We start from the raw sequence: 14,861 nt of genomic DNA, 5'->3' as shown, positions 1-14,861 counted from the left end.
TTAGTTCACCTGTCTTCCCAAGTGATGTGTAAAATTTTTTGGAGACACCGTTGATGGAATCTTTCGAGGAGCTGGAGTTTATAAGTGGTCCATGTTTCACAAGCATATAGTAAGTTTGGTAGTACAATAGCATTGTAAACAAGCATTTTGGTTTCCCTGTGAATGTCCTGGTCCTCAAACACTCTGCACTTCAGTCGGGAGAAAGCCGCACTCCCAGAGCTCATGTACAGGGCAGTGAAGGCTACCAACTTGGACAGCTTTCAGAGAGGATTAGACCATGGGTAGGCAAACTAAGGCCCGGGGTCTGGATCTGGCCCAATTGCCTTCTAAATCTGGCCTGCGGATGGTCTGGGAATCAGCGTGTTTTTACATGAGTAGAATGTGCCCTTTTATTTTACATGCATCTCTGGGTGATTTGCGGGGCCTGCCTGGTGTTATTAGCTGAGTAGAATGTGTGCTTTTATTTAAAATGCATCTCTGGGTTATTTGTGGGGCATAGGAATTCGTTCATCCCCCCCCAAAAAATAGTCTGGCCCCCCCACAAGGTCTGAGGGACAGTGGACTGGCTCCCTTCTGAAAAAGTTTGCTGACCCCTGGATTAGACGAGGCAAAGGCTACCAATGGCTACTAGCCATGATGGCTATGCTCTGCCTCCACGGTCAGAGGCAACCCTGCTTCTGCGAACCAGTTGCTGGAAACCCCAGAAGAGGAGAGGGCTGTTGTGCTCAGGTCCTGCTTGCATGCTTCCCACAGGCATTGGTTGGCCACTGCGAGAACAGGACACAGGACTAGAGGAGCCGCTGTCCTGATCCACCCTGACATGGCAGGCTTCTCATTCATGAATTTGTCCAGTCTAGTCTCAGTCAAACCTCCGCATGTAGCGAGGGCTCTGCTTCCTCGGGGTGGTTCCGAAATCACACTCTCCAAGTGCCCAGAGGCGCTTTCTTCTGGCAAAATTATTGTTATTATTTTTCTGAGCGTGATGTGGCATCTGGAAACGGGCTGTCCTGGTGGTCTGTTGCTGCGGTGGGGCTGAGCTGGCGCTAGATGGTGCTGCGTCCCGGAAAAAGGCCCGGACGGAACGGGACTGCAGAGCCCCACGAGCCAAGGCCAGGGGAGGCCGCGCCAAGGAGAAGAAGGAGGCGGAGGCGGAGGCTCCTTCCAGCAAAGTGCAAGTTTGACGCAAAGCAGCGCCGCCCCGGCCAGAGCCAGACACGTGCTGCGGGCCGAGGGAGGCGAGGAGCCGCCGCGGCAGGAGCAGCTGCTACCGGAGTTTGGCGCGGGCTGCAGCAGGCTGCCCTGGAACACCTTGCTCCGCCAGGGTACCCCGCGCGTACTCCGGAGTAAAGCCAGGGTAGACTCCCCACCTCTCGGCCCTCTTCCCCGGAGAGCTGCGCCTGAGATCCCCGAGGGCCGGGAGGGAGGAGACGCCGCCGCCTAGCAGAGCCCAGAGGGCGGCCCCCGAGGGAGTCAGCAAGTTTCGCCCGAGGGAGCCTCTGCGCGTTTTTGGCCGGAGCGGCCGGGAAGCGCGCCTTGCCGCTGCTTCGGCGCCTTGGGAGTGGTCCTTCCATGCCGGAGCACGGCGGGGCCCCCAGCGAGGGAGGACCCCGCTGACCGCGGGGCTGGCGCGGGGACTGACTTGGGGGCGGGGGGCTTAGAGGCTCCTCCCTTCCCCCGTCCACGCCGGAGGAGCAGGCGGGCGGCAATGCTGGCGCCGGCAACGCGCGCCTTGCCTGCTGGCTGCGGAACTTGCGCCTGAGCGCGCAAAGGGCGCGCTGCTGCCCCAGTGGGCGAAGAAGATGGAGTTGCGGGTCTGCTGCGGGGTCCTCTACTGGCTGCTGTTGCCGCTCTCCCTCCTGGCGGGTAAGTAGTGGACCTGGGGTGGGAGACACACCCGCCCCCCCCCCCATTTCTCCAGCACTCTCTTCCTATTTCTCGCCCGCGCGTTTTCCAGGGATTCCCCCCGTTCCAGATGTTCAGAGAAGTGCTTCTTCCAGTGGCACAGCTGGGGTGGTGGAGTGTTAGGGTTGCGCGCGCGCGGGGGGGGGCTCTCTCGCTTTCTCCTCGCTGACTCAACCTTGGGGCTCCGCGTCTCCGTCGCGGTCACCTTGCGCTTTTGCTGGCCCGCTCCCACCACGCTGCGCTTCCGCGGAAGTCGCGCCCGCTGGCTGCCTTCATTACCTTTTTTACGAATCGGGGAATTCTTGGTTGGGAGGACCTGCCCATTTCCACGAGTGGGGTCAGTGGCTGAAGTGAAGAATGAATAAAGCCCCGGGTTTTGTCTACTAGACCACAGCGTGAGCAACCTTTGAAAACCTGGTGCATGGTGCACAAGGCAGAGGGTTGGAGTCAATGACCTTTAGGGGACCCTCGCCATGGCGCACAGTTTTTGCATGTGGTGGATACCGGCTGGCATATGGATTCTGTTCCTTTCCTGTCTGAGGATCTGAGATTCTGAATGAAAGAGGCGAGGGAGAACTTCTTGGTAGAGTTGCAAAATTCCTCGCTCATGACTGAATAGCCCATCCTGTGTGGATCTGGCTGTGAGTCACTTGGGTGGGTTGCGGAGAAGGTGGCTGCTACTGGTGAGCCTTGCGGAAGACACTGGCGGCAGCCCCACCTTGGTTCTCGCAAGGCACAGAAGGAGCGTCTCTTTTGCTTGTTCTGCCTCCGCTGTCGCAGGCAGCGAATGCTTCTGCTGGGAACTGCTGGAAGGCAGAGTGCTGTTGAACTCCTGCCCTGCTTGCAGGCTTCCCATTGGGGCATCTGGGTAGCCACTGAGAGAACAGGGTGCTGGTCTAGAGTTTCCCTAGAAGTCTCTTCCCACCCCCACACGCTGCTCTCTGGTGCTGACAGCACGTGCATAATTTGTCCTGCCAACAAGGGTTATTTTGTACCGACAAGTATAGGCTGAGAATGCAGAGAGAGGTATAAATTGAAGGTTAGGACTGTGTTTCCTTTTTTTGCACTTCCTGCTTTTCCAGTATCCTAGAGTCCCTCTTCCTTTTTGGACACAAAGGAAAGTAGGAAGTTGATATCAGACCTCCTGGTGGGAATTAATATTGTGGTGCTAACAGACTCTAGGTAGCAAACACGTGGAAGGGAAGATCAGTGAGCATTGTGTTTTGCACATTGAGGCTTGCAATCGTGGCATCATGATGCAGGGTCTGAGCTGGGAGTGACTGAACAGAAAAAGTGATGGTGGATTCACGATGGATAGTGCGATAAAAACATTAATGTAGTGTGTGGCAGCTGTGTGAAGAAAGGCAAATCCTCCTTGTGGGGAATTGAGAATAAAAACTGCCAATATCATTGCACTGTTATACAAATCTACACTGTGAAAGCAGTGGGAATACTATGTTCAGTATTGGTAGCTTCAGCTTGAAAAGGGATGTTGCAGAACTTGGGAAAGTTCTGCATGTTGTGGGAAAGGTGGATAGAGGAAACTCTTTTATCCCTCTCTTTTATGCAACTACAATTCCTATAAAGCCAGAATGGAGTTACCCAGTGAAGCTGAATTCAGAAAGATTCAGGGCAGACAAAAGGGAAGCACTTCACACAGTGTGCCATTAAACTGTGGAACTCACATCCACAAGATGGGGTGATGGGTCCCAATTTAGACAGCTTTAGAAAGGGTTTAGATCAACTCGTTGAGGATAAGGCTACCTATGGCTACTAGTCATGATAAATGTATATGGCTTGTATGTATCCATGTTAGTTCTACACGAGGTAGACACATTGAATGATGCATATGGCTAACTTTGGTCTATTAATTTCAATGGATCAGGGGCAGTTTGCCCCTGAGGACCAGGTGCTGGTGATCAGAGGCAGGATACGAGGGCTGTTGTGCTCATCTCCTGCTTGTGGGTTTCCTAGAGGCTTCTGGTTCTCCACTCTGGGATGCAGGGAGGCCTTTGGTCTGATCCTGCAGGGCTCTTCTGATGTTTATTTACATATGCTTATATCCCTCCCTCTCAGTGGGAGCCCAGGGCAACAAACAATGCATTCCAAGTCTCTAATAAACCCCATTAAAATTCCAATAAAACATACAGCTACATCTTCTTCACAGATGTTGTTAATACCCCCAAAGCAAACTTAAGGAAGCAGATTTCAGCACTGCCTTTCCTGGTACGGAGGGTTAGAGCAAACAAACTTCTAAGGCATGAAGTACCGTATTTTTCGCTCTATAACACGCACCCGAACATAACACGCACGTAGTTTTTAGAGGAGGAAAATCCGTAGGCATGCCACCCGTAGGCATTCCCTCCATAACACGCACAGACATTTCCCCTTACTTTCTAGGAGGAAAAAAGTGAGTGTTATGGTGCAAAAAATACGGTACTTTGCTATTTATTGAGGGCTGAAATAAGGGAAAGCTATTGAAATTATTTTGCTGTTGAGCCTAGCAAGAGTAAGTGAGATCTCTGTACAAGCAGAGACTTTTATTAAAATAGTCATCATCATCATCCAGGAACCAACTGACTTAAGTCTCTGATGCTGACACTCCAACTTTATTTTATTTTAATAATTGTTCCTCTGTGTATTTGGCACCTACAAAAATGCCCAGGCTGGCTTCTAGGAATTTTAAGTATTTTTCCAGGCTTCCTTACAGGGCACTGTCAGAGAGGTGGGGCTCATTTTTCATCCCCAAGTGCATTACCAAGGGATGACGAGGCACTGCATCAAAACTGTGGAACCTTTTAAAACTAAAGTATTAGAAACAATTATAGAGAAACTGAGAACTTCTAGGGGTCAAAGAAGTAAGCACAAATGTCATTCTGTTTGGTATTATTTTATTGTTTATAACCAATGCCCCCCCCCCCCATGTAAATGGCTGTCAGTAATAAAATAGGAATGTGTGCAGAGCTTCACAAACTATTTAGATGGAAATGCAGCTCATCTCCATGGAGAATAAAGGATATCATTGTTAAATGTGTATTCTTATTTTTATAGACTTGTTACCATTTATATTAAGCCCAAAGTCTGGAACGTATTGCTGATGTCCCTGGCTCCCTTTTTGCCTTTGCTTCAATATTTGACACTTGTTTTCTGTGGTGATTTTGCATTTTAATAAAATAGATAAAAATATTTTAAAAATTACATTAAGGTTCTGCATCACAGCCACAATAACTTGCCCAATGGATTGCCCTAATCTCACCCCTCCCTTCTAATCTTCCATTAGCTATCTACCTTCACTGGTTGATTTCTTTCTCTTTTCCCTCCCTCTGTTCTGCCCCACTCACTTGCCTAAATCTAGATTGCATGCTTAGCGGGGCAGGGTGGGGTGTGGGTGTGTGAACCCATCTTTTGTTGTGTTACACTGTAAAATGTAGTCTATACCAGTAGCACTATATCAAGAATAATAATTTTCCCCCATTGCAAAACAGGGGCGGGAAAGGAGAATCCTTGCAGTTTAAAGCACTACTATCTGTACAAAATTGTCTGTGACTCTCCCTTGCGGAATTCCGTTTTGCCAGGCTGTTTCAAATGGAAGCTCCAATCTTGCTAGCAGCAAAACTGCAGCTGTATTGTGTGAGTAGCTGCAATTAAGTAAAATACATGGGGTGGCTTCTTAGACATGGGCATTTGGAGAAATAGCACCTCATGGTGTTCTCATGGTGTTCCATGGAGATTACTGATGATTATTATTTTCAGATGATATGTTCTGGGCTTGTCGTCTTTTCTCAACACCTGTTCCTTCAGGAATAATGACTGCCTTTGTTTTTGTTTCAAAGTGCATTGAACTGAAGTAAAGAGAGGTTTCCTTTGGTGACCCCGCAGCTCCTTGTTGAAACAAGACAGTTCAGGGTTTCAAAGGCTTCCTCTTGCTCTGGATTATTCCGAATGAATAATCTGCAGCCTTGCAACGCAACCCGTGAATCTATCTCGTAGTTTTCCCAGCCGCTCCTGTTGCATCAGCTGGCTGTCAAAAGTGTCTTCACGAAGAGACCTGGCCCTTCCCCATTTTCCTTCCTGCCCCCAGAAAGGCCTGTGTTTTGAAAGTCCATGTACGGAGACAGCTGGCCAGTTTTGCACAAATATTTAATGAACAAGCAAAGCCCTGGCCATCCCCAGTCTGTTGCAAAGGTAAACTCTGGAATGGCCGTTAGTTATACACCCAGCGGCTAGGGAAAAAGAGAGGCTGGTGTTGTGAAGAGGGATGAAGGAAGGGTCTGTGTCCCTCCAGAATTGTCCTGCCAACAAAGTAGCCTTACAGTGGATGGAGAAAATTGAGCAGCTGTTGGATGTTCTCAGCATGGATTGCTAGTGGGTTTGCTAATGTTCCCTAGGAGTACAATTCTGATTTGCTCTGGATTTTTTTGAGTAATCCATTCATTCTGGCTACAAGAAGCGTTCTTCTGCTGTGTATGTTGGGAATTGGTTATGTGTGAACTCAATACAGAGGGTAGTATTTAGTGCTGGTCAGAGTAGACCCTCACCCATTGAAACTAAGGGACATGGCTGGTGTGCATTCACTCTGAATAAAGCTTAGTTGGATTCTAATAGTAGATAGTGAGAACATAAGAAGAGCCTGCTGGCTCATTGAGTCCAGCATCCTGTTCTCACAGTGGCCACCCAAATGCCTGTGGGAAACCCACAATGCAGACAGAAGAGCTCTCTCCCCTCCTGTAGTTTCCAGCAACTATTGTTCAGATGCATGACTGCCTCTGACCATGGAGGCAAAGCAGAGTGTTGGCTAGTAGCTATCCGTAGCCTTTTCCTCCATAAATTTGTCCAGTCCTCTTTTAAAGCCATCTAAGTGGGTGTCTCTCTCTCTCTCTCTTGTGGGAGTGAGTTCCATAGTTTAAATATCTACTACATGAAGAAGTACATTCTTTTGTTTGTCTTGAATCTTCCAACATTTATTGGATGTGCATGACATCTATTGTTATGAGAGAGGGAGAAAAACTTTCCCCATGCCGTGCATGATTTCACAAACCTTTGCTACTATCTGAGTTTTATTATTTTTACAATGCACTTTTTTTGGGGTGCTCTAGAATCCAGCTTGGCTGCTGGCAGGTTTTGTTCATGGCTGTGTTTTGAGAAGAGGGTGCTTTGTTTGCACCCTGTTTGGAAAATGGGCATTACATGACTGCAGCCTTTACACACCCTCTAGAATGTTTTGGACTGCAATTTCCTTGAGCCCTAGCTGACATGGCCATATTATGCTGGAACTGATACTGGCTGGGGCTGATGGGAGTTGTAGTCCAAATCATCTGAAAGGCACCAGGTTGGCAAAGGCTGCTGTGCTGCTTTCCCAGTTCAAAGCGAGCTAATTCTGTGTGATGAATGTGTCACTGAGCCCTTTCCTTGCTTGTAGGCAAGACTCCAGAAACCAACTGGCAGATACACCATAAGGCCTAGGACAGAGATGGTCAGCTTTTGTAGCATCAGAGACTGCTCTATTCACCAGATTGCGGTCTGCGTGCTGGGAGTGGTCAAGCTCCCTAGTGAAGTTTGCAATATCTCACAGTCGGGGAGCCTGTGTGGTGAGGAATGGCACTGCATGCAAGTAGGCACATTTAAGAAACCAAATTCAAACCCAGCATAACATGCTGACTCCTAAAATCTTTGTTTCTTGCAGCTGTGGGCACTAAGGGCAGATGAAACAGTTTCCTGGACCACCCCACATCTAGGATATAAAAGGGGTTAATACCCGTTTCTCTCCCCACTCCCGTTCTGTCACCTTGCACTACTGGAAAACGGCAGCCTTTGAATTTGACCGAGACTAAAGCACTGCCTTGGGACCAGCAGGGATTGTGGGGGAGATACCTGATGATGGTTTAAAGAGGAGACTGGTGATCATCAGAGGTCCTGGGACAGCTAAAGCGCAAAATCACTCACCTCAGCAACCCTTTCTCTGTGATCAGTTGCATCTGATTATAATGAAGGCAGGGCGCCCCCAAGCAGCCAGACTTCCTTGCCCGCTCCCCCCAGGAAGACAGTGGGGGCTATGAGACCTTTCTTTTTCATGTGGCAGCAAGAGAGGTGGGTGCGACTCTGCCAACTAGCCTGGCACTCTGGAGACAGAGCGGGGACGTTTGCAGGCCAGCTGTTTGCATGTGCCGTTTTCTGTGACCATGACAAGGAGCGGCGTTGGATAAGGCACCCTGTCTTGTTTCGTTCCTGACCCCCATTGCTGCCAGCCTGCCCTCCACCTCCCATTTTCTCCGAGGCGGCTGCACAAACTGACTGAGCAGTTCTGATGCAGTTTCATTTGCGGCAACAGCAAACCGCTTCAGGGGTGGAGAGGGGAGAGATTTTGCAAGCCGCAGAAGAAGCAGAGGGACTTTCTGTGTGGTTTGCGCTGCCTGACCCCAAGACTAATTCCTTTACTAGTTCCCCCTCCCCCACATTTCTTAAATAGGCAATGAGTTCTATTCCGACATGTGCACCTCTCTGTCTGCCTCTTCCTCTCTCTCTTTCTCTCTCTGTGTGTATGTCTTTCTCCCAGCGGTGACTCACAGAGCCTACAGGATGTGAGAAGTTTAATTATAACTGTGCCTGCAAACGCTGCTTAAGTTTGTCTGCTATAGGCCCTTCATTTCTGGGCACTGCTCTCGCAAAGAAAATGCTATCAGGAATAGGGACTGAGCTGACATCAAAAGCTAGTTCCAAGATCTGGGTTCAAATCCCACATACCATGTCTCCTGGGGTTTGTGTAAAAGAACGGTAGTAGAAGCGCTGCCAGTTTTTGGACTCCTGCTCAAAGGATTACCGGTAGCTCCCAGTGATGTTATAAAGAAGCATCAACATTCCTGCAGTTTTACGCTTGGGTGTTAAAAGATGCAGATGCTTATTTGTCCTGCCGTTATGTTAACCGAGTGCTCAGCATTTTAGTCTTTGCCATCCAGATCTGCAGAGACTTGCTATTCTGTTAACACTGGTAAAGAGCAGATGGAAACAGAGAAGGGTGGAGAACCAGGAACACATCACTGGAAGGTAGAGGAAGGTTCTAAATAGCCTTGTTGTAGTCAAAGGCATTCAGTTTGGGTAATATTTATGATGAAACACTTGCAGTTCTTATTAATACGTATCCAAATATCCCAGAGATACCTGCTGCTTAAAACTCACAAACCAGATTTTCTACCACTGGGATGACACTTAATGGTCTAAACATTCAATTCATATCTTGCCTCTCTTATAGGAAGCTTTATCATTTTATAAGCACGACGACCCTGTGAGACAAGGTAGTCTTTTAGGCAGTGTCCAGCCCAGTGTCCCTCAGTGAACTTTATGATTGTGGGGATTTGAAACAGGGCCTCTCAGGTCTTAGTCAGATACTGGAAGTACCATGTTGGCTCCTAAGAAATTTGTGGCCCGCCATCCATTTTGTATCTGAGAAACAAGGTTAGGACTGGAGCTTAGGGGTACCAGGAGTGAGTAGAAAATACATGCCACCTTCCCTTTCTTACAGCCTTGCAAATGTCTCCAGAAGCATGTTGCAAGCTTGCTTTTAAACACACACACACACACACACACACACACACACACACGGGTTGGGTTAGACTAGTGGTTCCCAAACTCCCTCTGCCCCTATGGACCACTTACTGATTTTTCTGCCTCGTAGCCATTGTAATGTGCCATGCTAGAAGATGTATGATTTTTAATTATATTTTTATGCATTTCTAATTTCTTATATCCAGTGTTTTCTCCTATCACAATTAGTATTCCATAGAATACTGTATAAGGACAAGAAGAAGAAATAAAAGACAGTTAAAAATCAATATACTCAGTGTGATGGATGTGCTGCTTCCTGTCTTCAAGCACAAATCCACAGATACCCTGAGTACTATCTGAATGAAGCTCATGGACCTCTGGTGGGCCATAGGCCACAGTTGGGGAACTCCTGGGTTAGACAGTTGTGTCATACAAAAAGTGATAATAATAAAAAAGCACTTTTGTTCCAAATAACAAAGGTTTCCCAGTCTGAGGATTTCCCCTAGATAAACAAGCATTTGTCACAGGAAACCAAACATGTAGCCATTGATGAATCCAGTCATACGTTCATGAGCTGTTTTTGCAAAGGGGGGGGGGCATATTTGCAGCTGAAAAATGGACTACAAATACAGTGGTACCTCCGGTTGCGGACGGGATCCGTTCTGGAGATCCGGTCGGATCCCAAGGTTACCGCAACCTGAGGACCACTTCTGCGCATGTGCGCACGGCGAAACCCGGTCAAATACTTCCGGGTTTGCCGCTTTCGCATCCTGAAGTTTACGTAACCAGAGGTGCTACTGTACAGTAATTTTAGAGAAAACTATAAGGAGAGGTGCTGGAGCTTGAACTGGCTTGGGCCCACTCCCACCTTCCCTAATTCTTGCCACCTCCTAACCAGGCAGCCTCACTCCCTAACCCCAGATGTTTGGAGGCTGCCTGTGATGACTCAGCAAAAAGGAGGGAGCACTCTGTGCATGCTCAAAGTGGTTGTCTTGTTACTACTTTTCCTCCAAATGGTATTCTGGGATTTAGGTCTGGCAGGTCCTGGTTTGGGTTAGCCTTCTGATCCTGATCCTTTGCATTCCTAGCTATTCAGAAAAGTGTGTGTGTGCGCGCCTAAGAGAGTGGGAGAGACTTGTGTGTCTCTGTTTGCTGTAGGCCTCTCCTCCACCCTCCCTCTCACTATCTCTCTCTTGCAACACGTCTAGCCTGCTCAGCTGGTGTTCTTGGTTTCACTTTGCTGGGTTCCTTTCTCCCCCCCACCCCCATTGCCCCTCCTCCTGCCACCTGATCAGCTGCTGAAGTTGTTATTTTGAAGGTCTGCAACTGAAGGTCTGTGTGTTTCCTTGAGAGGGAGGCAAACCCGTGCTTACTCAGTGCGGGTGTACTCTGCACAAGCTCAGAGGCCCTTAATTATTACCCAACTTATCAAACAAGTTTGTTTTGTAAAAAACAATTTTAATAGTTTTCAATATTGATTTTGCAATATTGCAAATATTTTTGGGAAATGCTCTTGTATTTTCTCTGTTGTCCCTCTCTTGGTGACTTCCAGAAGTTTTGTACTCCAGCTCCCATCAACCTCAACTAGATGGCCAGCAGTTGCGGATGATGGGCATTGAAGCCCAAAACAGGCAGAAAGCACCAGCTTGGAAAAAGCGAATGTCTACAGTATTAGATTGTTCATTGTGAAAACATGCAGCTTGACAAAGAAAAAAAAACAGTCCTGCTTTGTTTGAAGGAAAGACTATCTGTGCTGTTTTCCTTTTTTCATTATATTTGGGGATATGCATATGAAACATTCCATAGAAGAGTTAACGCAGCAAAGTTAAAATGTCTCTGAATATAAGCAAAGTTAAGACTCATCAGCATTATTGGAGATCCTGGTTTAAAATCTGCGTTGCCATTGATTCTGCTGGCGTGTTGCTATCTTCAGTTGCCCTGGATCTTATTGTCTGGGGGTCTGGGAGACACACAGCTATTTAATTAGAAAGGCAAGCGCTTTGCTCAGCTTTGAATGCTAACCAGAAAGAACATGATATCTTGGGAAGTTTCTTTTTCCCATCAGATCTGGTGCAAAGAGGAGGCAGCTGAAGTGTCTCTGTGGCCCTCCCTCAGATACTTGTAAAGGAAGTGGCCAGATTTGTCTCTCTTCTCAGCCTCACAAAAAATCAGGGATGGGCTGCAATCTTAACCTGGTAGTGAGTCCCATTGAACTCTATGGATTGCACTCCCAAAGTTTCCATTAGTTCTCTCTTAAAGCTTGCATGAGAGACAGAAACGGGGCGTGTGTTTGTGTATATATGTCTGGTGACACAGTAACTTTTTCCGCATGCTCGGAGGCTGATCCCTGGGATTAAAGAGAGGTAGCATTGCTCAGTATGCGGATCAAATGCAGCTCAGGGTGAGTGGCAAAGCTAGCTGTGCTCAGCAGGGGTGAGGAACCTCTGATTGGGGAGCTGAATATGACCTCCCCACCTCTCTATCTCACCCTTGAGAGTCTCCCCGGGGGGACACACCTCTTCGCTAGTCTCCCACTTCCCTGGGCATGCTCAAGCATTTTTGCCTGACTTGAATATGTCCTTGATAGGAGGTTGGAGAGTCGTGTGTAGAAACCAGCCTATTGCACTAAGGTGACATGAACATCCGTTGCTCCACCCATTAGTGCCACTGGCCCCACGCGCCGCTGGCATGTGGCTTCTGGAAGGTTGCCCAGAATCAAATATGGCCTTCTAACTGGAAAAAAAATGTCACTCCTGGTGTGCATTGTTCTCTGAGATTAAAGGATTTGCCTACCTGTTTTGTTCTTTGTTTGGCCTCTGCTACTTTGTGTCCTATTTAACTTTTGTTCTGGGCTGAGGAATCTGAGTTGGTTGTGACACAGCCTGCTTATCTCCTCGGTTGCAACTCCTCCCATCCTCTTTTCATCCCAGAGGACTACAAAGGACGTAGGAGGAGGACTGCATCTAGTCCAGCATCCTGTTCTGACAGGGGCGAAGCAGAGGCCTTGATAGGAAAGCTGAAAACAGGATGGCACGTGAAGTTTGTATAGTACAGTCATACTTTGGAAGTCGAATGGAATCCGTTCCGGAAGTCCGTTCGACTTCCAAAGCGTTTGGAAACCAAAGCACGGCTTCTGATTGGCTGCAGGAAGCTCCTGCAGCCAATCAGAAGCCACGGAAGCCCTGTTGGACGTTCGGCTTCCAAAAATAGTTCGCAAACCGGAATACACATTCCTGGGTTTGCGGCGTTCAGGAGCCAAAATGTTTGGGAACTTAGCTGTTCAAAAACCAAGGCACAACTGTACACTCTCGCCCTGACCTTGCCACTGTGATCCACGCGACGGTCACCTCCAGACTGGATTATTGTAACTCGCTCTACGTGGGGCTGCCCCTGAGACTGACCCAGAAACTCCAGCGGGTGCAGAATGCCACAGCGAGACTCCTTACGGGGTCTTCGCTGCGGGATCACATTCATCCGGTGCTATACCAGCTGCACTGGCTCCCGGTGGAGTACAGGATCAGGTTTAAGGTGCTGGTTTTAACCTTCAAAGCCCTATACGGCCTAGGACCCTCGTATCTACGGGACCGCCTCTCCTGGTATGCCCCACAGAGGAACTTACGGTCTTCAAATAAAAACATCTTGAAGGTCCCAGGCCTCAGAGAGGTTAGGCTGGCCTCAACTAGAGCCAGGGCTTTTTCGGCTGCGGCTCCATCCTGGTGGAACGCTCTGTCACAAGAGACAAGGGCCCTCCAGGACTTGACATCTTTCCGCAGGGCCTGCAAGACAGAGCTGTTCCACCAGGCCTTTGGTCAGGGCGCAGCCTGACTCCCTCCTTTGGCAATCTTTACAATACTTTAGTTTATGGTTGCCATCAATTTTGATTTTAATTAATACTTTGATGTTTTTATAATGTTGCACTATTTTAGTGTTGTTAGCCGCCCTGAGCCCGGCTTCGGCTGGGGAGGGCGGGATATAAATAAAATTTATTATTATTATTATTATTAAAAACAACCTTTTTAAAGATTGGGGTGCCTTTTTCGCTCACAGAAAAGGTTTTATATCTGTTAAACCAGGGGTGAAGGGTCCTTCTGGAGGTCACGTGCCCTGTGATGGGTGGGCCCAGTGGCAAATGTGGGCGGAGCAACAAATGCAATCTCCCCCCCCCCTTGTAGAGTTGGCTAGTTTCACCCGGCTCTCCAGCCTTTATCCAGAGGCATTATCAGAGTTCAAGGACACATTCCAGCAAAACACACTTGAGGGCGGTGCAAAGCAGGGTCAGGGAGGGGGTTTGACCCAGGGAGAGCAATGAGGGCCAGAGAAAGAGGGTCTGGAGGGCCACATTTGGCTCTCAGCCCCACGGTTCCCCACTCTTAAGTTAGTCTAACCAATGAATCAATTGAAGTCCTAGTTGGTGAACTGGTGGCTGCTGCTGTTTGGGGGCTTCTAACATAGCAGCTTGGCTCTCACTTGACCATTCCATTGATTTCTTCCAGCTTTCCTGTAACAGGCCTTGTTTTGAGCCAGCCCTCTTCAAAGTCTGGTGGTGGCCCTCATCTCTGCTCTTGGTTGTTCCAGGGTCTCTTGTCCTCCACCCCCCTAAACCACACTCCTGAGACCATTAGTGGACGCCTGCATCTCAAAATTGGATTAATTTTCCATAAAAACAGGATGCATTGGGTGAAATGGCCCTTGTGATTATTATTTTTTTCCAGTAAGGGGAAATCTAGACACTAGTTGTTGTTGTTTACTAGAAATATCACTGGCTTGGCAGGAGGATACATTTTTTTAATGCTGTTCCTCCAGGAGGCGAGAGCACTCTGTCCTTCTTTTAATTAGCACCAAATTGGTTTTTCATCTGGATAGAAAAAGTGAGTTGTAGCTGCCATATGGATTTATTGACCGAGGAGAGCAGCAGTTGCTGTAGTGGCCAGTTTTGCACAACCTGGTGCCCTCTAGATTGTCTGCAACTTCCATCTAGTGAGGGGCGGGGTGGGTGGGGAGAAGGATATTGACAAGGTGTAATGTCTGCAGAGGTGGGTGACCACAATAATTAAAGGTCTGGAAACCAAGACTTATGAGGAATCGTTGAGGGAGCTGGGTATGTTTAGCACGGAGAAGAGAAGACTGTGAGGTGATATGATAGCCATCTTCAAATACCTGAAGGGCTGTCAAATGGAAAATGGAGCAAACTTGTATTTTGCTACTCCAGAGGGTAGAACTCAAATTAATGGATTCAAATTACTAAATAAATATTTGGAAGAACTTTCTGCTAGCAAGAGCTGTTTAACAGTGGTTCAGACTACATCAGGGAGTGGTGCACTCTCCTTTATTGGAGATTTTTAAGCAGAGGTCAGATGGCCATCTGTCAGGGATTCTTTAGCAGGGGGTTGGAGTAGATGACCCTTGGTGTACTTTCCAAC

General features: G+C 48.1%; 1 protein-coding gene across 2 annotated transcripts in view; it reads left to right on the top strand.

The window, feature by feature from the left end:
* Positions 1-1,210: 1,210 nt before the first annotated feature.
* PIEZO1 (piezo type mechanosensitive ion channel component 1 (Er blood group)) overlaps positions 1,211-14,861 on the top strand; it is a 108,887-nt gene continuing 95,236 nt past the window's right edge. For both annotated transcript variants that reach the window (XM_081017740.1, XM_081017739.1), the window contains exon 1: positions 1,211-1,863. In XM_081017740.1, coding sequence (XP_080873866.1) covers positions 1,800-1,863 — 64 coding nt within the window. In that variant the 5' untranslated portion in view covers positions 1,211-1,799. The remainder of the gene's footprint in view (positions 1,864-14,861) is intronic.

Source organism: Podarcis pityusensis (assembly GCF_964106645.2).
Source record: "Podarcis pityusensis genome assembly, chromosome: 8".
Lineage (NCBI taxonomy): Eukaryota > Metazoa > Chordata > Lepidosauria > Squamata > Lacertidae > Podarcis > Podarcis pityusensis.
The sequence above is the reverse complement of the archived record's forward strand: the minus strand, read 5'-3'. Positions and strand labels throughout refer to the sequence as shown.